We start from the raw sequence: 20648 nt of genomic DNA, 5'->3' as shown, positions 1-20648 counted from the left end.
CCCCCCCAGTCGGCTCCCCCCCCTCGGGTGCAGCACGGGCGCGGCTGGCACTGGCCCCTTGTCAGACCACACCTCCCCTAGCTGTGGGGTATGGGCAGCCCTTGGGCTTTCCTGACCCCCAACCCCTTCTCTATCAGTCTTGCCCTGTCTGCCCCATTCCTGCCTTAGTGGGGGTACAGCCAGGGCCTGTTCTGGCCTTGTGTCCCCCTGAAGCCATGACTCTGGGGTGTGCACCCCTGTGGGCAGATCAGTGGGATCTCTGGTTTGTGCTGCAGGAGGATAAAGACCTGGTGCCGGAATTCATGAACTTGGAGGGGCTGACATGCTTGATCAAAGTGGGGGCCGAGGTCGACCAGAACTACCAGAACTACATCCTGCGAGGTTGGTGACGGGACTGGCCCTTTGGCCTGCCCCCCGGCAGGGCCCAGAGGCACTTGCCTGCCATTCTGGAGCCCCTGGTTGTGGGGGAGGGGAGATTTTGGGCCTTGAATCCCCAGTGCCCCAGATACACACATACTGGGTGTGGGAGTCCCAGCTGAAGGGGGAGGACTGCTCTGGGGAGTTCCTGTAGAATTCAGTTCATAGGTTATAGTCCAATGTCCAAATATCAGGACCCAAGGATCTTTAATATAGTTTTATATCTTTTGACAAGTTGGAGTTCCTCAGGGAACAAAAGGTCATTAGGATGTCTTTGAAGCAGGTCCCTCACTGGCACTTAGCTATACAAATTAACATAAGGCCATTTGCTTGTTCCTCCACCATTCCCAGTACATTTCAAAGAGAGATGAATACCGAGATATCCCATGTTTACAATTCATTTAAGTGATAAGATGTTCTTTTGATCTCTGAATTATCAGAATACAGCACAGACAAGGACTGTTGATTATGTTGTTGACCCTGCTTATACCTATGTAAATACACAAAAACACAAACATTCTCTCCCCATGTGTCTTTTAAGGGTTATTTATTGTGCAGGCTGTTTAACCCTTTCTAGCCATGCGTCACACTGCTCTTTCCCTCGCAGCGCTGAGCCAGGTCATGCTGTTCGTGGATGGGATGTTGGGCGTGATCGCGCACAACGAGACCGTGCAGTGGCTCTACATGCTCTGCGGGAGCTTGGTGAGTGAAACAGCAAGCATGCCCCGCCGCAGCCGCACCCCTTTGCACCGGGCCATTGCTGCCTCCTCCCAGCCTCTACTTCCTGCTGCTTTATTGCAGCTGGGATTTGCTAAGGACAGGGCTTTCCGTGTAGTGGCATTGCACTTTCCATGAAGAGTGTGCTAGGGGGTGGGGCTGCTGAGTGCTGCAATCCCTCCTCTGAATCCTCTCCACGTGGGTAACCTACCTGCTCGCTCACCCCAGTGCCAGGCCTGTGCCTCGCTTCCCGTCCAGCTGGGCTCTGCACATGCTCGCTGAGGGCAGGTTAAGCAATGCTCTGCCCTGGGCCGTGTTTGGGGGTTTATTATCTGTATACCTACTGACATCATGCTATAGTGGCTGTGTGCACACGTATTCCAGAGCAGATCTCCTCTGAGCGATGGTCCCTAGGTGTGTTCCACACGTGGGCACGTATTCGCCATGCACCCGTATCCGGCATTTCTTCAAAGCAGTGTCTGTAGACCCACACATGCGCAGCAACTCACCTCGTGCTCCCGACCGATGGTACAAGAAGCAGTGCAGGTCAACAGCTCTCCAGTTCCTTTTTACTGCCGCAGGGCCTGAGTCCCAGGATTCAGGAACTGCGTTTCCTGCCCTCGCTCCTTCTCCATCAGCGACGGGCATCACTGGTGCCTGTGCTGTCTGGGTGAGGCATGTGTCTCTGCCAAGTGCCGGGTGTGTAAATCCTTCCTGCCCAGAACTGGAGCTCCGACTGAAAAAGCTCCTGATGGAGGAGGCTATGCGGCCCCTTTGTGACCCAGGCCCAGAGGACTTTGTCAGTACCACCTCATCTATGTAAAGACCGTCTGGCTGTGTCAGATAAACTGAGCCCTTCAGGCATTTCTACTGGAACTCCTTGGATTCCAGGTCCTACGGTGACCTTTGTAACATCAGAGGATATCTTCCTCCCCTACCTGCAGTCTCCACTCCTGACCCAAAGCAGGAAGGATTCTACTAGGCTCTGCTACCTGGCTAAATGGTGGCAGTTTTTGGCTTGATACTGTGGACATGCCATTTATCCATGGCAGAAAGATTGTGGGGACAAGCCGTATCCTCACAAAGGGTTTCTAAGTCAGTTTCAGAAGACATCTTAGATTGCTACAAAACAGCAAAGCTTCCCCCTCGTGGGCGTATCACAACTTGCTCTGTGTGGGCACAAGCTGCCTCCCTGGCATCCTTCTCAGACGTCTGCAGGGCGGCGACGTGGAGTTCCATCCGTGCTTTCACGTCGCACTGTGCTCAAACTGTCAGCAAGAGCAGAGGCCACCACAGGGGCAGCAGCACCTCTGCTGCCAGCTTCCTCGCACCCTTTGGTCTGAGCCCTGCTTATGCAATACACCGAGGGGCCAGCCTTCGAAGTAGTAGTGGTGATTACTTACTGTAACTGGCACTTCTTTGAGAAGTGTGGTCCCACTCCGTCCCCTCTGCTTCGCATCCACCCAGAGCAGCATTGACCTGCCCTGCCTCTCGCACCCGCGGTCAAGCGCGCGAGCAGAATTACTGCACAAGTGTGGGTCAGCAGCCATGGCTCTGAAGACATTCCGGACTCGGGTGTATGGTGCTCACGTACCCACGTGTAGGATACCGATAGGGACCCCGTGTCTCGAAGAACCTCCACTTTCAGCCAGTAACTTCCATTACCCCACTTGGTGTGTTTGAACGGCGTGCCCAGGAGGGCTCGCCGGCACTTGGTCGTTTCCTACCTACCTAAAGGATCCTGGTAAAGGGGGTCCCTTTAGGGGCCTTTCTCTTTGAACCAGAAGCTGTAGAGGTGCCCCCATTTCCTGCTGTGAGTGGAGTTTGACACTGCAGGGACAAAATGTGCCCGACTGCAGGCGGAGGGAGGGGGGCTGTGAACAAGGCTGGCCTTCCTCAGGCCACTTGGCAGAGCTCCCTGGCAGGTTTCAGAGTAGCTGTGTTAGTCTGTATCAGCAAAAACAAAGAGGAGTCCTTGTGACATCCTAGAGACTAACAAAGGACAGAGACATAGCAAGGGCTAGAAGCGCTAGCTCAGTCTGGGGGCTGCCTCTGCTCCGGCCGGCACCAGCCCTTAGAGTTTGTTCTCTGTGCAGCACAGCTTGCTGGCCGAAGTGTAGCCTTGATCCTGACCTGCAACGGCCTGTCTGGCACTCAGAGCATTGTGTGCTGGGACCAGACCTCTCTCCTCTGCACCAGGACCTGGGTAGCTACTGTTGGCTCTGCTTTCTGTGAATCAGGTGCGGAACAGTGAGCTCCTCACCCGCCATCCCTTTAATATGCCTGTCTGCCTCCCCAGTACCGCCTGGTGGTGAAAACGGCGCTGAAGCTGCTGCTGGTGTTCGTGGAGTACACGGAGTCCAATGCCCAGCTCCTCATCCAGGCTGTCAACACTGTGGAGCAGGCTAGAGGTGAGCGTGGCAACCCCCCGTGCCTGGGGAAAGCCGCCTGGATATAGGGGTGCCCTGGATGGGTCCCCTCAGGGAGTCCCCCTGCGGGCCCCCTCCTTCACAGTAACAGCGCACACTGTCATCAGAGAGACTCGGTCGCACTCGGGCCCTGTACGCTGCCCAGGCCAGGACTGGAGGGCAGGCCAGAGGCATGGGGCATTGCTGGTACCCAAACCCTCATGCTCCTGCGGCAGGGATTTGGGTGCATGCGATTCAGAAGGCTCGGCTATAAACGTCCCATCAGGCTGCACACTGGCTGAGCCGGTAGAGGAGGCCCAGCGGCTGCGTAGCACTGTGATGTTCTGGAGGCTCAGCAGCAGCTCTGTGCTTCAGATGGAAACTTGCTGCCCTGTCTCAGTGTGCTCTCTGCCCAGAGCCAGCCCTTGGGGCAGCAGTCCTCTCTCCTGGCTGCCCGGCCTGTGAGCTCCGCATCCAGCCTGAGCCTTGGCGTGCCGGGGGCTGGGTTCTTCTTTTAGAAGACAGCTGCCATGAGACAGGAAACCTGCCACCGTAACTCTGCAGCCTCCTGCCTGCATGCCATGAGAGCCGTCTCTGTTCCCGGGGCACGCCACCTTCCCCAGCAACTCGCACCCATGCTGCTGCAGCAGCTGGCCCCTGCCCTGGCGAGCCGTGCCTGGGCTGTGGGTAGGACTGTGACCCCCAAGGGGGGCGGGATGGGCCTGTGGGTGGGAAGAGATCAAAGTGCTGCCCAGCTGCATCCTGCAGAGGGTGACTAGGCAGGGATGCCCCAGGTTAGTGCCAGTGTCTCAGGCTGGAAAGGAAGCTGCCAGTGCTGCGTGTGGTGCTACAGCGACCTCTGGTGGCAGGTCAGGGTATTGAAGGGTCTGTCCCAGTGGTAAAAACAACAAAGAGTCTGGTGGCACCTTAAAAACTAACAGATTTATTTGGGCATAAGCTTTTGTGGGTAAAAACCCCACTTCTTCAGATGTACCAGCAATGAGTGTGCCCTGTGATTGGCGCCAGGGCGTGAGCCGCCACACTGCACCACCAGGCTCCAGTTACCCGGTCCACACTGGTGCCACACTCACCTGGGTGGCGCTGGGACTTCTGGGGCACGTCCCAGGCCGCTTCATGCTGCAGTCAGTGAGATGCTCCTTCCCAGGGAATTGTGGGGGAACATGTCTGTCCTGGGCACGTGGGGGGAATTGTGGGAAAGGTGGAGGACTGTCAGCAGTCACATGGCTTAGCCTGGGTCCTCTCTGTGAAGTGGGCCTGTGACCAGCCCCAGCGAAGGCAGAATTTGAGCTCTAGCTACAGCCAGGCCAGCTAGCGGGGTTTACAGCAGCAGCACACTGGAGTGAGAGGGGGCGACACCCCGGTCAGAGCCCGGGTTAACTCTGCCGTGAAGACAGAGGAGGAGGGGAATAAAGGTTGTGTAGGGATCCTCCTTCTGCAGGTGGTATCTCCGTGGTGCAGGCTGTGCTGGGCCTCTGGTAACAGATGGTGCTCAGGCACCTCCCGTCACACCAGGGCCGTGCGTGTCCTGAAGGCAGCAGATGGGGTGCAGGGCCATCCCAGAGAACACCTCAGTCTGAACTGGCTAGCAGAGAGCCAGGTTCCAGCCTGGGGCAGCATGCTGCAGGGGCTGGCAGCTCCCGAGGGCTCGCGGCCATTCTCAGGCCAGCCCCACGGAGAGCATGCTGCAGTGTTCTGCTGGGGTGGGACAGGCGGGCAGCTGTGGGTTTCTCTGCTGCTGTTCCCTCTTGGTCCACTGGGCTCTCTGAACTCGTCTGCACTGGGCTCTGGGGAGGAAAGCCAAGCCCGCGCGACAAGGGTCCAGGGCGTGGGGTGGAGACTGCTGTGGCAGCAGGAGCCTCCCGCACAGGTGGAGCCCTGGGGATGGAGAATAGCTCCCCAAGCTGTTCTGGGCTCTCGGAGGGGAAGGAGCAGAGCAGTGTCGCTCCAGCCCCCATGCTCTGCAGCAGTGAAGTCTGTGAGCCCCCAGCGCTGTGAGAGCAGGGAGGGTGGGCGGCAGCATGAGGAACCTGACTGGAATGGGAGAGCTTCTCCCCTCTGTTACATGTGTGCCCCCAGGCTCCCTGTCAGACTGGAGGAGGGGTGCAGCCCCCAACTTTTAATCAGTCCCCAGGATGAACCCCCTCAGTGTGCCAGCCCCCAAGGGTCCCTGCAAGGGCAGGCCACGCAGCCTCTCTGGCTTCCCCCTTGAGCTCTGCCTAGCAATGCCAGCCGAGATAAATGCCTGGTCAGAGACTTTCACCCTCCGCAGGGTTCGAAGCACCTCAGCCTGTGACACCAGGCAGCTGGGGCGATAGTCACGCAGAAGACAGCATGGGGAAGCCCTCAGGTTAGCAGAGAGAAGCAAAGGTCAGGATGTCGTCCATCCTGGCCAGCCCCAGGCCTCCCTTGAACCATGTTGCTGTAGGTTTCCTTTCCCCTTCTCTGTTCCTTCTTGTCAGTCCCAGGTGAGAGCCCAGTTCTTTGCACCCCCTGCTGCCACCTCCGCCTGTTGTCCTCCTGCCGCAGGATCTAGTGGAGCGCACCCGTGCTCCAAGCCGGGAGCCTCCCACGGACAGAGGTCGATCGTTCAGTCATTGGGGTTTCCACTGTCTCTGTCAGGTCTTCCACTGATGTGGGTTGATCCCGGCCAGGCCTTAGTGACCCCTTCTTATCACCCCAGACAGCTCCCTGCTGACTCCCGTGCATTACACTCAGCGCACAGTAGTACGAAGCACAGAGGGAAGCTGAGGCGCACCAGACTCTCAAAAGTATTACCAGAATTCCCACGTTCATCATCTCCCCAGCACTTGGTGTGTGGCGTGCTGGCTGGACCAGTGGGTCCAGCTACTCTCCTCACATGGCAGTAAGCCCCTCTCGGTGGATCTGTTAACATAGGATCCCCTTTCAGAACTCTCACTTCCCTGGGCGTCAGCAGGCTGCAGATCTGAGTCCTGGGTCTCAGGCGCAAAACTCTCCATGGGACGTGCAGTGTAACGAGCTGGCTGGGGGCTCTGACGCTTCCTCGGGGGGGAAGGATGGGGGAGGGAGTCCAGAAGTGGGCTGATCTGCCTGGCTGCTGGCTGATGGGGGGCACCAATCACAAGGAGGAAGCCTGCCCTGCTCAGGAATCCTGTTTGCCAGGCTTGTGGTGCTGTTTCCTAGGTGCGTATCCATGGTCCAACCTGGTTGCAATCTTAGAGGAGCGCAATGGGGCTGACACAGAGCTGCTGGTGTTCGCAATGACACTTATCAACAAGGTCAGTACCGCGAGGCAGAGCGGCCGCAACACGGCACATCCCACCGACTCCCTGGCTGCTCAGGGGGCTAAGAACAAGCAGCTGGCGGCTGTGGTATGGAGCAGGTTTTGTGTGTGCCTGGGAGTGGTCCCCATGTTGCTCTTTCCTCCCACCCCTGCCTTTCATCTATGCAGTTCCACTCTGGTGCCTGGGCTGGGAGGTGTGGGCAAGAGGCCTGCTAGCCCCTGTGGCGAAGGCTGGCCTGACTGCATCCCCTTGGTGTTGCTCAGACGCTGGCAGCCCTCCCGGACCAGGACTCGTTCTATGATGTGACAGACTGCCTGGAGCAGCAGGGGATGGAGCGCATTGTGCAGCGCCACATGCACAACAAGGGCCTGGATCCTGACGTGAAGCAGCAGTTTGCAATCTACGAAGTGAGTGCATTTCCGCTCTCCATCTCCCCTGTCCTCGGGTGCAGGCCAGGGCTTGGAAGGACTTCTCTCACCTCCCCCTCCTTACTCAGGGGGTTCTGGGATTGCCCTGGCCACACCTATGGGAGCACCCTGCCTGCAGGGAGATGTGCTGGAGGTTGCACTGGAAGGTGAGGACCTGCCAGGTACTGACAGATGCTCCAGCCTCTCTGGGGCTGAGCAGGTCACTGGGCTGTTGGGACAGGCCTAGTGCTGCTGACCCCCAGCATGTCCAAGCCTCCAAGTGCTTAGGCTCCTGAATGGCCTGGTGGAAATCTCACTGCTTCTCGATGCTGCTTGGGGCAGTGACCTCAGGCTCAATGTTGTATCTCCCCCCAGCCGGGCATGATCCCAGCCCTCCTCCCCAGCCCACAGAGGGGATGGAGAAGGTCTGTGGGTCACAGGAGGGTTGTGCTGAGGCTGCAGTAGCTGATCTCCCTTCTGTTGTCACAATCAGCATCCTGTGTGACGTTAGATGTTAGTTGCTCCCCAGGGCGGCTGATGGGTTCTGGGGGTATTCACGCCTCTTGGAGTCATTGGTTCAGGCTGTCAGCAGGTTCACATAGAGGAGGCAGCCTTGGTTCACGTTTGTTTGAAGCTGGGAGGTTATTTCCATAGCCGTGAGGGCTAGAAATCTGTTGTGTGGTTAACGCCGTGGAGACGGAATAGGTCAGGTGAGCAGAGGCAGGCAGGCAACAACTGAGCCTGGTGGGCATCGGGAGCTCCATGACAGCATGGGGTAACAGGGCTCTACAGCGGCTGGGAGGCATGCTCTGCCCATGTGCCGCTCTCCGCAGAGCTCGCTCAAACACGAAGATGGAGTGGAAGAGCTGCCACCGGGGGTGCGCAAGGAGCGGAGGAAAACGGACGAGAACCGGCGGGGCCGGCGCTCCCTGGGTGGCAACGTGGATGCTGGAGCTGGTGCAAGCTCCCCAAGCCCAGCCGTGGAGGACAACAAGCTGCCTGAGCTCTCCAGCTCCCCGAAGTAACCCACTGCCAAGACAGTGACGGAGAGCAGCCCAGCTCTGTGAGTACTGGGCATTCAGCAGGGATAGGCAGGCTGACCAGTAGCTGTGTGCAGTGTGCAGGAACAGAGCTGGGTTTTGGTGCCCACTATGAAGCCTTGGGTGTTTGGGGCAGGACTGTTCTGTGCTGATGAAGGGTTTGGGTGGTACTGCAGAGGCTGGGGCAGGCCTGGGGCAGTGGGCTGGGCATACCCAACCAGGGATCTGCATGTGGCAATCTGTGGTCTGCTCCATCCCCGACTCCTCAGGGCTGAACCCGCAGGCTCCTGTCCGGGCGCTTGGCCTGGGTGGGCACCCTGGATGAAGTGTCTGCGGCAAGGCCTCGAGTCTCCGTGTGCGCCCCCTGCCAGGTGAATGATGGGGTGCTGTGTGTGATCCATTGAAACATAACAAGAAGAGCCCTCGGTGCGTGCCAGGTCCTGCTGGCTGCATGGCTGCAAAGGGGGGCTGGCTTGTGGGGCGAAGGTTGAGTCTGCGCTGCTGCCGTTTCAGGCCCTGCTCCGAGAGTGTTTACAGCAGCACGTCCAATATGCGGCTCTCTGCATCGGCCTCCCCGGAGGAGAGGAACCACCCCAGCCTGGGGGAGAGGAGCGTTTTCAAGTGAGTTGCCTCAACTTGGTGGGAACTGAGGAGTGTGTGCTGGCCCTGGGGAACCCTTCCTGCTGGGGCAAGGTGTGAGACAGGCCTGGGGGAGGCTCTGGGCAGGACACTAAGGTAACGCGAGTCTGAGGGGGCACCATGAGGCCAGAGGGACTGAGGCAGAGACCCCTCTTCCTTCCCCACTCCCTGTCCCGCCCCCTGTCTCAGCAGAGATACGCCAGAATGCGTCTACACAGCAAAATAAATGAACCACCGCAGCAATGAGTCTGAGCACCCAGGTCAAGTAACTCAGGCTGGCGCTGTGGGCCTGAAACCAGCAGTGTGGATGTTTCTGCGCAGGCTCTGAGACCCTTTCCCCCCACTGGGTCTCAGACTTGGTGCCAGGGGTTTCCTTTGCAGTGTAGACGTCCTCACACTGACCTGAGCTGGGGCCGATCCATGGTCTCAGGCGCTTTCAGGCAGTGGGTCGGTGGCACTGTTTAGCCCCCGGGCCCTTCTTGTGGGGGTCCAGGGGGAGCCCATCAACACACCATCCTCCTGGGGATGCGCCTGGGCCCCCAGCCTGCGCAAGACGGGCTGTCTGTGACGGGGAAGGCCGTTTGTGGGTCTGGAATGGTTCCTAGGACTCAGGAGCCAGCCTCCCCGTGGAGGAGCGGGGTTCCTTGGGAGCTGTGTGGAGGGAAGCTGTCCTGGTTTGCAGGAGGGGTGTGTAGCGGATGGACCGGCAGGAGGGGGCAGCACTGCGTAAGAGGGACGGCATGCTGACATATCCCATGGAGACAGCACTCTGCTAGGGCGGGGTTCCCAGCTATTGCCCCCGTCCCCTGCTCAGCTGGGTGGAGGAGTCTAGTGGGTGATCAGTACCCTCCCAAAGGGGGAAAAGGGAAAGGCCCTCTGCCCCTGCAGAGTGGGGTCTCTGCGAATACTGGGATCCCACCAGAGCCATGGGAATGGCCTGACCACTCCTGTGCTGGCGGTGTCCCCTCGGGCTCAGCTCAGGCAGGCTTACCCCAAGTGGATGGGTGGCATCTCTAGCTCCAGCTCTCACGCTCTCTGCTCCTTCTCTCTGCACTGATTCTCCTCTGCCTAAACTTTCTTTCCTTTTTCAGACTTCACCAAACTGCCCCTGTTTGGTAAGTGACACGGAGGCTGTGTGCATGTGATCCTTCCCGGCATGCTCCTCCCGCGTGCTGCTGGCTAGTTTCCTCTCCCTGCCTGCGGCTGCTCTGTCTAGGCCACCTCTCACTGCGCTCCATTAGGCTGGAGCGTGGGCGCTGCACTGGGGTTTGCTTGCATGAGGCTCCATCTGCTGCTTCCAGGCCTGGGTATCCTCTGAGTGCTGGCCACACGATTCTGTCCCCATTACATGCTTCACGTTGCCGGGCAGCACTTCCTGAGACTCCTTTGCTGGGCTGGGATCTACGTTCCACTCGGCAATCAAGGTCCCATCTTTCTTGATCACTGAGCCGGCCACGTGAGACATTATCCTAGGCTGGGGCCAGAGATCTCCTCTCGGTGCTGAGCTTGTCCAGACACCTCCACAATGACACAGGAAACCCCTCTGCTTGTCTCTGCAGCACTTCCCCCTTCTGCCTCTGTCTGCAACCTTGAGGGCCAGCGGAGCACCGTGCAGCCTGCCCCACTTCCCCTTGCCAGCATGTTGGTTCTTAGTCAGCCATAACCCCAGACATGGTGCGCAGAGCAGGCAGCGAGTGACTGGCTAGCCCGCTGCTGGGGCGTGTGGCACGACCTGGTTCAGGCCCATCCCTGAGTGAGGCCTGAGCTGTGCACTCTGACTGCTGGGCTGACAGCGCCATCCTCGGGGTTGGGGTCTCTGTGAGAGTCCCTCGTGCTGTCCATTTGGGCTGGCCCCTTGTTCTGTGCCTGGATGGAGGGGAGTGGGGAGCTGACTGGTTATAGCCGGATGCCCTTGGGGACTCAGACATCGGGTTCAGCAGCTGGGCCTGCCCCAGGGCATCACTAGAACCCGCGTTCCGGAGGCTGCTGTGCGTGGCTGAGGCCGGCTGTGTTGATAGCTCGTGTGCGGTGGGCGCCAAACTGGGTGTGAAAATGGCTGCCCTCCAAAATGGCTGCTGGGGCACCCTCTGGAGGCGTGGTGGGTGTGGGTTTGGGAATGGTGGCAACCCCCCACCCCTCCATAAGCCCTCGCAAAGGACTGGTCTGTGCGTGGAACCCCATTCCTTGCCCCAGTGACCTTCGCCACGGCTGCTTCTGTAACGGTCAGGTGGGGAGGCACCTCTGCTGAGGGAGGGGACAACTGGACTGATGGTGGCAGCCTGTCGAGTGACCAGTGTACACTGTGCCCAGGGGGCTGTCGGCTGGCCTGGGGGGCAGGAGGAGGACACACAGGGTGCTGAGCCCCTCATCTCTGAGTGCAAGTGCCAGTTGGTCCCATAGTTAGTGGATCTCGCTTCTCCAGGCATGGTTGTTGGTTAGCCAGGGCTGCTGCGCAGCAGGGATTTTGCCAGTCTGCTGTAGTCTGGCATGCAGAGGTGTGGGCCCCATGCAGCAGGCCGGGAAATATCTCTGGGCTGGACAAGAGGCTCAGAGCGGCAGGGGGAGCTCCGATTGTGGTGACAGATGTAGGATATGTCTACACTGCGAGTTAGCCCAGAGTCCATAGAACACGACGTAGCAGAGCTGGGGTTTGCTAACCTAGGGCTTCAGCATCTACGCTCGTTTGTAACCCCAGGTTAGGAGAGGTTGGATCCCAAGTTGAGGCTCCAGCATCTTGACTGCATTATGCAGACCCGTGTCCAGCCACCCGTATCCCAGGCTGCCCAGCCTTTGTTCTTGGTGCAGTGCGGGGAAAACGTGACTGTCAAGCAGACAAGGAGAGTCAGGCTGTGGGATATTTTTGGCAGATGCCCAGAGCATGAGTCCAGTGGGGCTGCGTCTGCCCTGCAAAGCAATAGGGGTTGGACCTCGGGTCCTGGCTTGGACTCTGCCCCCCTTATGGGACTCTGGGGTTGCTTGGTTTGTGTGTAGATGGGGGGTGGTTTCAGATGGAGGCTGAGTTCAAACCCTGGGCTTGCCTTGCAGTGTAGACATGCCATTAGGGTACGTCCATACTGGCACTGGGGGTGTGATTCTCAGGTCCTCATGCTTGCTCTGATCAGGCGAGCCTGGTTAAATGCTGTCGCCGTGAGCAGCGGGAGGGGCTGCTTGCCCCAGTACAGTGCCAGCCCAGATACTCCACACCTACCTGAGCTGCAAGACCCTCACGCTGCTCCTAGCGCGCTAGCTCGGTCAGAACTGGTGCTGTTTGTCACCCTGAGGTGGAGCTGCCGCCTGCAGCCCAGATGTGCCCATAGATGGATTGGCCTGGAGAGCACTGGGGAGAGCAGGGGCTGGCAGCAGGGGGGGGCGGTGCCGTTCGCTCTGGGTGTGCTGTGCCGTTTGTGCTCAGGCTGGAGCCCCAGGGGCTGCCCTGACGCAGGGCACCGACGGAGTGGAGCTGAGAGGCGGTTGCTGTGTGGAAAGCATGCAGAAAGCATGGGCCGGCCTGCGCCAGGCAGCGGTGCTAACTGCTCTTTTCTCTCAGGCGAGAGGAGAGCCCCCCTTTGCGTGGGGACAAGCCCGTTCTGAGGAAGTTTGAGTAAGTACAGATGTGGGCGCATCTTTAGATGTGCCTTGGGTCCTGCTGGAGTCAGGCTCGGATGCCCCCGGAGCAGAGCAGGGCTCGGGGGGTGTTCTCTAGGGTAAATGTCACATGGGTCACGGAAGCTGGGGGCTGATTGGCTCCCACACATCTGCCTCCCCAAGGCGTGTGTGGCTGCACTTCCCTCCTCCGAGCTTGGGGACGGTGCCTGTCAGAGCCTGGCTTGGATGGAGCGGTGCCAGGGCAGGGGCTGTGTCCTCCAGAGCAGAGAGGTTGGGCTGTGGAAGATTAGTTTCCTTGATTACCTCCAGCGTGCTTTGGGGGTAACCTCCAGCGTGTTTTGGTGGTAACCCACAGCGAGCGACAGACACACATTGGTCCCAGCCCTAGGACAACCCTCCAGTCCTACCTAGTTCCTCAGAGCACATTAGCTTGGGAAGCTGCGAGCTTCACACCCAACGTGTGCTGGAAGATTTTTAGTGTTTCAACCTTTCTGGGTGTCCAGACTCCCTGGGCACTGCCAGAAGCCAGTGGCTTTTGGAGCTAGAACCCTACAGAGTTCTATAGGGGCCCTTACCTTTCTGGGGCCCCTGGTTGCAGAGAGTCTGTGAGAGTCTCTGCCAGGGCAGGTGCTTGCCTAGCGGGACTCCAGAGCTTTGGGGAGCCAGGTGCCTACGTCTGTAGGGGCGAGCCGCACCGCAATGGCTGGTGCACAGCGCTATGAATAGATTGTATCGCTTCGCATTGCCTTCGAATCAGGCAGCTCTCATGGCGTGAGCAGAAACCGACCTGCTGAATAGTAGGGAGAGCCAGCACGGGTGTCCAGGCCAGCTGGGCACAGGCTCTGCGGCGAGGCCCCTGGGTCCTTCAATGCTGCTGTGTGCCAGCCACAGCATTGCGGTGGGTTCCTTTCCATGGCAGATGTCAGATTGTCATGAATTACTTCAGACAGGGAATTGGTTGGTCTGACCAGCAGCCCCAGGCTCTCAAGCAGGATGAGATTGCTCATTTTGCGTAGCCACCCTGTTTTCCATTCTGAGTGTGCTGCAGTGGTTTCCCCGAACAGCATAGGGTCCAGATGTTGTCAGGGAAGCTGGAGACAATGGTTGCTGTCACTTTCGGCACCAGATGGTCAGTTTAGGACTGAGAGAGACACACATTAGCTGAGTATCTCTTGCTAATACGACCAGCAGTAAACTCGTTAACTCTGAGCCCTAATGATGACGGTTCAATTGTTAGCTCTGCAGTGAGGGGAAGGGACGTCTCACCAGGCTGAGCATCTGTTTCAGGCTGAAGGCAGACTGGGGAGACAGCAATGAAGCTGCACCTGTTTCCCGGATCTCACGGTGACTTCACGGCCACTAGGGCTGGGGGCAGCTTCTTCCTCTGAAATGAAAGTTGGGTTTCTGGAGCATAATTCTGCAGCAAGTGGCACATTTCACAGCGAGTTCTGAGGCTGCAGGATCCGCAGGCCCTATGGGAACTGGCTCCCTTGTTTTCAGTTAGCCTGTGCCCTGGGTTTTGTTACATTCCGAGCTACCCCCAAGGCTGAGATTTAAAGCAAGCCCATGTAATGGCCAGGGAACCCTGGAAACCTGAGGGGAGCCATTTTTAACATCTTTGAACTGCCCCCTGTTGAACATTTTCCTGGGTAAGTTCTCCAGCCTGCCGGAGAAGGCGGGGCTGTCGACCCAGAACACCAGGCGAAGGGAGAGTCCCTGCTCTGTTAAACTACCTTCAGCACACTCGGCCACCTTAACTCTGAAGCCCTTCCCATCTCCCCGCTGGCCTCTCGCATGCCTGCTTTCCTCACGGCCAGAATGCGTCTGCCTCTGGGCTGTGGGTGGCAGCTGCCAGCAGCTCATAGCAGCCTGGCGTGGTGCTGCACACGTGGGTGGGGAGCGAAGGCAGCAGGATCTTAGCTGGGAACTGCAGTGTGACCCCAGCCCTGGGGACCATTTGAATCCCTAGGCAGGAAGACTGCGCCATGCGTGTTGGCAGCTTTTGGGGGTGGAGGGGGGCTACCCATTGCGTAATGGGCCGGGAGTGTCAAAGGGGGCAGTGTGGTGATTTCCAGGGTGTGTCAGAGCTGAGCGGGACTCCTGGGTTTTCTCTGCCCCAGTGTGGGAAGGAGGAGCTGGGGACACCAGGACGCACTTGGAGGTCTGGCCAGGCCATCCCGGCGGCAGGAAAGGAAGGCTGCTGGACCTGGGTGGCAGTAGGCAGATGCTGGCCTGAGACACACATGACTCCAAGTACCGTGAGGTGCGGTGCGTGCTCTGACCCAAGAGGCGGAAGGTGCCAGGCATGCAAGCATTGCTGTCCCGGGACACGACTGCCTCTGCTGGACACGTGCAGTGTGGCCTTGTGCCCTGCCTGCATGTGGCTGGTCGCAGACATTCGACTCTCTTTTGCAGAGCTCGCTTCTTGGAAAACCTGGCTTCATCCCAAAAGGAAAGGCTATCTGCGATGTCCAAGGAGCGACTTGACATCCTCGCCGAAGCCATTCCAGGGAGTGGCCAGCTTAGTCCAGAGCCACCTCCAGCAGGTACGCAGGTCCCGTGTGCTACCCCCAGCAGGTACGCAGGCCTTCCCCAGCCCAGAGGGGCGGTGTTCCACCCTCAGCAGGTATGCAGGTCCTGTGTGCCCGGTGCGTGCCAGGCAGCCCAGAGGGGCAGTGTTCCACACTCAGCAGGTATGCAGGTCCCGTGTGCCCAGTGCACGGCAGGCAGCCCGGAGGGGCGGTGTGCCACCCCCAGCAGGTACGCAGGTCCCGTGTGCCCGCTGTGTGCCATGCAGCCCAGAGGGGCGGTGTGCCACCCCCAGCAGGCATCCCGCCCCTCACATCTAGGCAGCGCCACCTTGCCGCTGCCTGGTCGTGTCCAGACCCTTCCCCCCCACCTCTTCCCGAGTGACCAGGAGCCAGGCTGCAAGGTCTCATCTCAGCCCCCTTCCTCCTGGGGCCCGTGAACACCTGGGGGCAGGGATCCAGCTCCAATCCTGCTGCAGGCCTTGGCTCACTGCCACAATAATACTGGTCCCCTGGGAGTGTGCTCCGGACAGCTCACTCCTGTGCCTGGCTCCCATGGGAGCGCGCACAGACGCAGCACATGGGATGTGGGGCTGGTTGTGCAGGTACCAACCAGGCTAGTGGCACCTCCATCCGTGTCTGTGAGAGCAGCCGCCAGATGCTGGCACCCCCCTGTCCACCGGAGGAGTGGGACCTGCCTACTAGGGAAACTCCCCACCATTGTGAGGACTTCACACACGCCCTGGGGGTGGGGTGTGATGACCCAGGTCCCAGGGCCAGCCTGCACTCCCCACCTTGCCCCTGCCCTGCCCAGCAGCGCCAGGCTTCCTAATGACTGCTGTGTCCGGGCTGCAGGGAGGCTGGTGCTGAACGAGGAGAAGGAGCAGAATGAGACGGCGAACGAGCAGGAACCGCGCCTGTCATCAGTCAGGATCGCTCTGGGGAGGGATGAGAATGGAGACAGCACATCAGGGCAAGGACCTGCCCTGGGACCAGATGCTTCTGCCACTCAAGGGCCCCCCTGCACCCACTCCCCCAACGCGGCTGCTTCGGTGACTAGGGACCCACCCCCCCACTCCTTGAGCTGCCTGGCGCCTCCTGGAGCCCCTGCCGCTTGTCATGGCTTAGCATTCCCTCCCAGTTGTGCCAAGCGGCCGCCTGTTCCTGCACCCCAGAGAGGCCACATCTAGTGCCGGGGGAGGGGGCTTTGCTGCAGCAGGAGTTCGCACTGCCCTGGGTCCTGGGCAAAGGGCCATGGCAGTCGTGCGAGAGTGTGGGGGGGCTAGGCAGGGGCTGTGGCAGTCAGAGCAGTGGGGCACAGTGGGCTAAGGGTGGCTGGGCAGTTAGTGAGAGCTTGTGTGGGGAAGGGTGGTGCAAGGCTGCGTCGGCACAAGTGGGTCGCGGGGATAGCGCGAATGGGCCTGTGGCAGTCAGTGAGAGGGGGGGATGGTGGCGTGAAGGGCTGTGGCAGTCAGTCGTAGAGCGGGAATGGATTCTGGCGAAGGGGGCTGGGGGCAGTCAGTGAGAGCGGGGGGAATGAGTGGGCGAAGGGGCTGGGGCCAGTCAGTTGAAACGTGGGGGAATGGTGGCTAAGGGGCCTTGGCAGTTAGTGAGAGCGGTGGGGGAGGAAGGGCGTGAGTGAGCTGCAGGCTGTGGAGTCAGTGAGCGCGGTGCCGTGGGCTAAGGCTGTGGAGGTTAGTGAGAGGAGGTTGGGGCCCCCACGGTAGGTGAAGGGCTGTGCAGATCAGTGAGAAGCGGGGAGATGGGTTGGGCGAAGGGCTGTGTCAGTCGTGAGACGACGGTGGGGGAATGGTGGGCTAAGGGGCTGTGGCAGTTAGTGAGAGCGGGGGGGAATGTGTGGCGAAGGGGCTGGGCAAGTCAGTTGAGGCCGGAGGGATTGGTGTGCGAGGGTCTGGGGCAGGTCATGGAGAGCGGGGGAATGTGGGCGAAGGGCTGGGGCGTCAGTGGAAAGCGGGGGGAACGGTGGGCTAAGGGGCTGTGGCAGTTAGTGAGAGCGGTGGGGAGGAAGGGTGAAGCGGCTGTGGCAGTCAGTGAGCGCGGTGGGCGAAGAGGCTGTGGCAGTCAGTGAGCGCGGGAGGGCACGATGGGCTTAAGGGGCTGTGGCAGTTAGTGAGAGCTGTGGGGGGCACGGTGAGTGAAGGGGCTGTGGCAGACAGTGAGAACGGGGGGGGCATAGGCGAAGGGGCTGTGTCAGTCAGTGAAAGCTGGGTGAACGGTGGGCTAAGGGGCTGTGGCAGTTAGTGAGAGCGGTGGGGAGCATGGGTGAAGCGGCTGTGGCAGTCGGTGAGAGCGGTGGGGCACGGTGGGCGAAGAGGCTGTGGCAGTCAGTGAGAGCACGTGGCGGGGAGCGTAATGAAACTGCATGCAGGCAGGGCCGGCTTTAGGCCTAATTCCCCGAATCGGGCCCCAGGCCTAAGCGGGCCCCATGCCCTAAAAAAGAGTGCCTAACTTTTTAATTGTTACTCACCCGGCAGTGGTCCGGGTCTTCAGCGGCACTTCGACGACAGGTCCTTCAGTGCTGTGGAAGACCCAGAGCAACTGAAGGACCTGCTGCTGAAGACCCAGACTACTGCCGGGTATTCAAATCAGGCCCCGCACTTCCTAAAGCTGGCCCTGGATGCAGGGTGGAGCTTGCAGACTCAGAACGGCTGCCATGGAGGTTGACTGTCTGGCTTGATCTCTGCCCCCACCCCTTGGCCAGCACTGGGCCTTGCAGTGCAGGAGATCTGTGCCTCTGAGCCGGGACAGCCTGGAGGGAAAGGAGCCAGATAGGGTGACCAGATGTCCTGATTTTATAGGGACAGCCCTGATTTTTGGGTCTTTCTTATATAGGCTCCTATTACCCCCCACCCCGTCCTGATTTTTCACACTTGCTGTCTGGTCACCCTAGCGCCAGGCCAGCAATGGCTGATGTCTAGGGAAGCAGAGGTGAAGCGTGCTGGGGTGCAGGGAGGCAGTGGCACCGTACCCATGGGAGAGTGAATGCCCTGGACACGCTCTGTCCTCTGGTTCCTCCATAGGGCGCTGTCCCCCCCAGCAGGAGAGCGCCACTCCCTGCCGCTCCATCTCCTCGGACAAGAAGCTGATGCGCGACATGCTATTTGCCAAAAGCCAAGTGGAGCCAGGGCGGGACCTGCTCTTCCCTGAGGCGTCAGCTTCTGCCCAGCGCCACCGAGTGGCTGGGGACCAGCCGAGCCAGGCAGAGCTGCAAGGCAGTCAGGACCTGGAGAATGCCAGGCCTCAGGCCCCGGCCCCTGACGGGCAGGTATCCAGCGCCCAGACCCGGCTCCCGCGCACCCAGTCCAGTGTCGAGGCAGAAGCCAACGCTCAGAATGTGGAGCGGGCCCTCCTGACCCCGTTTAAAAAGGACTTTGAGTTCATGTGGGATCGTCTGGAGCCCGGCCCTGTGCTGCTGAAGATCAAAGACCTGGACTTCTCAGACCTGGGTGAAGAGGAAAATTTTGATGCCTTAGAGCAAGGGGCAGTAGGAAATGACTCATTCCATGTGCCTCCCTCACCCCCTTCTGGCACTGAGGCACTGACTGCGGGAGGCCTCCTGGCTCCCCCACCACCACCCCCTCCTCCTAGCTGTCCCCCACCCCCTATGGCTGTCCTCCGCCCCCACCCCCCCTGTTCCTGGCTGCCCACCCCCTCCTGCGTTTGCTGGGCGCCCCCTGCGCCAGATGCCGTTCCCTGCCAATAAGAGAAGACAGTGAAACTCTTTTGGAAGGAGCTGAAACATCCCAGTTCCACGTGGGGGTGGCCGGTTTGGCAGGGCACCGTGTGGGCATCCCGGGAGAGAAGAGATTGACGCGGCCAGTGGAGCATCTCTTGGTCGAGCAAAGGAAGTGCTGAGTTCCAAGGTATGCCCAGTCAGGGACCAGCAGCCAGTCCTGGCAAGCTGTGGGGTTGGAGGGGCACTGTGGTGGTGTGGCCTGAGAGCTGTTGCCGGGCACGCCGGCTCCCTGATTGGCGGGGTTGTCTCAGGCCCATAGAGGATATTGCTGGTTATGGGGAGCCCAGTGTGGACAAAGGCCCTGGATTAGCTGGGTTTTCCTTGTCATTCCTTTCTCAAGCGTTAGAGGAGGATTGTCCTGCTGGACTCCCAAGGAGGTGGCCTCCTCGCTAGGGTGGGGTCACGCTCAAGTCCGGTGGCCCACCCAGGTCAGACCCTAAGCTCCAGCACACATTTGCACCCCCTGAGAAGTGTGTTTCCTTCTATAGGATATTGGCCTGCGCCCGACTGACGTATGTGGAAAACGTCCCCGTCTCCGTGGTCTTGGTAGTCTCGTGTCGCTCTGGTGGCACACTGCGGCAGTCTGTTGACTTGTGTACCCTTTGCAGGGAGGATAGGCTGGAAGGAAGTGAATCAGTTTGTCAGTTCACTGGAGGTCTCCTCCCAGCCCCTCTCTGTCTGTATATAGTGCTCCTCTCTCCTCGATAGCATCCCAGCTTGTGCTTCCCGCAGGGTCCTCTCGTTTGCGTCTTATGCAACGTCGGACGTAAGGAGCAAGCACTAGGCATTAGGTGGGATGACAGGGGTCGGAACCGTCACATGTGGGGCAAAATCCAGTTTGTCACATGCCAAAAAGTAAATCAGGAGCAACCAAAGATTCCACTGTTTCTCCCAGGGTGTGGAATAGCATGCCCCAGGCCAAGGGAGAGGCTGTGGCCTGGAACTGTGGCTGGCTGGGGAAGGAAGTGAGAATTGCCTGTGCCTTCTCGGAGGAGTAAGTTATACGACGAGATGTTGAGAATGAAATTCAGCTCTTGGAACAAAGGGTGAGCTAGAGTGGAATTCCAGGCTTTGGCCCCCGTGTGCGACCGCCCAATCCTGGTCTACAACCCATTTAGAAGCCAACCACCATCTGTAGCAGATCGGCGTTCTCTCCCACGGGCCGGTTGGAGTGCCAGTCTCGTTTGGGCCGTGCGTGGCTGCATTTCTTGTAGGTCAGCATGACCCCATTGACGACGGAAATTCCTGTAGGTTTCCACTCCCTTTCCTTAGGGGCCATATCGACTCCTTGGGAGCTTAGTGTCCCTGACCTGGGAGAAGAATCGGAACGTGGACCGGCCGCCGTAGTCTGGAGAGAGAGCTGGGGGCGAAGGGGCCAAATACGAGCTCCAGTCCTATCGTTATTGTCCAGGCGCACCCATGGCTCGTTCTTGCACTACACCTGGGCTGGCCAGGCGCAGGCATCTCTGAACAACTTTGAGCCCAAGAGGTGCTCTCACTCTTTGCGAATCAGCGTGTAACGTGAAAGACAAAGCAGTCCAATTAGTTTCTGTTCCAGTTGGTACCCGCCCCGCAGGCGTCTGGCTTGCTAGCCTAGGGCTGTGCCTCTCGTGAGAAATGCTTTGCATAGTACTTGTGATAGGTACTGTTCTCCCTAGGCCTTTCGCCACGCAGGGGTTCAGAAAGGAAACTCATTTACTTCTCCTGGGATAGGCTCTCAACTGGCGACCCATGTGCCTGGAGTGTCCATCGGGGGTGGGTGAAGCTACCCTTCACCAGATTCATGTGGTTGCACCGATTTGAATAGCTCAGTGTGCTCCCGGGGAAATGTGGCTCGTTTTACAG

General features: G+C 59.4%; 1 protein-coding gene across 1 annotated transcript in view; it reads left to right on the top strand.

Annotated features, from left to right (window-relative positions):
* The window catches only part of FHOD1 (formin homology 2 domain containing 1), a 53771-nt gene that overhangs the window by 15881 nt on the left and 17242 nt on the right, over nucleotides 1–20648 (top strand). The window contains 15 exon segments of the mRNA XM_075073741.1: nucleotides 276–381; nucleotides 1025–1119; nucleotides 3434–3545; nucleotides 6726–6820; nucleotides 7090–7233; nucleotides 8067–8296; nucleotides 8787–8894; nucleotides 10004–10027; nucleotides 12460–12513; nucleotides 14934–15064; nucleotides 15902–16016; nucleotides 18086–18671; nucleotides 18674–18689; nucleotides 18692–18734; nucleotides 20569–20588. Of these exon segments, the coding sequence (XP_074929842.1) occupies nucleotides 276–381; nucleotides 1025–1119; nucleotides 3434–3545; nucleotides 6726–6820; nucleotides 7090–7233; nucleotides 8067–8296; nucleotides 8787–8894; nucleotides 10004–10027; nucleotides 12460–12513; nucleotides 14934–15064; nucleotides 15902–16016; nucleotides 18086–18671; nucleotides 18674–18689; nucleotides 18692–18734; nucleotides 20569–20588 (1879 nt within the window).

This window comes from Chelonoidis abingdonii, chromosome 19 (assembly GCF_003597395.2).
Source record: "Chelonoidis abingdonii isolate Lonesome George chromosome 19, CheloAbing_2.0, whole genome shotgun sequence".
In the NCBI taxonomy this organism is placed as follows: Eukaryota; Metazoa; Chordata; order Testudines; family Testudinidae; genus Chelonoidis; species Chelonoidis abingdonii.
The sequence above is the reverse complement of the archived record's forward strand: the minus strand, read 5'-3'. Positions and strand labels throughout refer to the sequence as shown.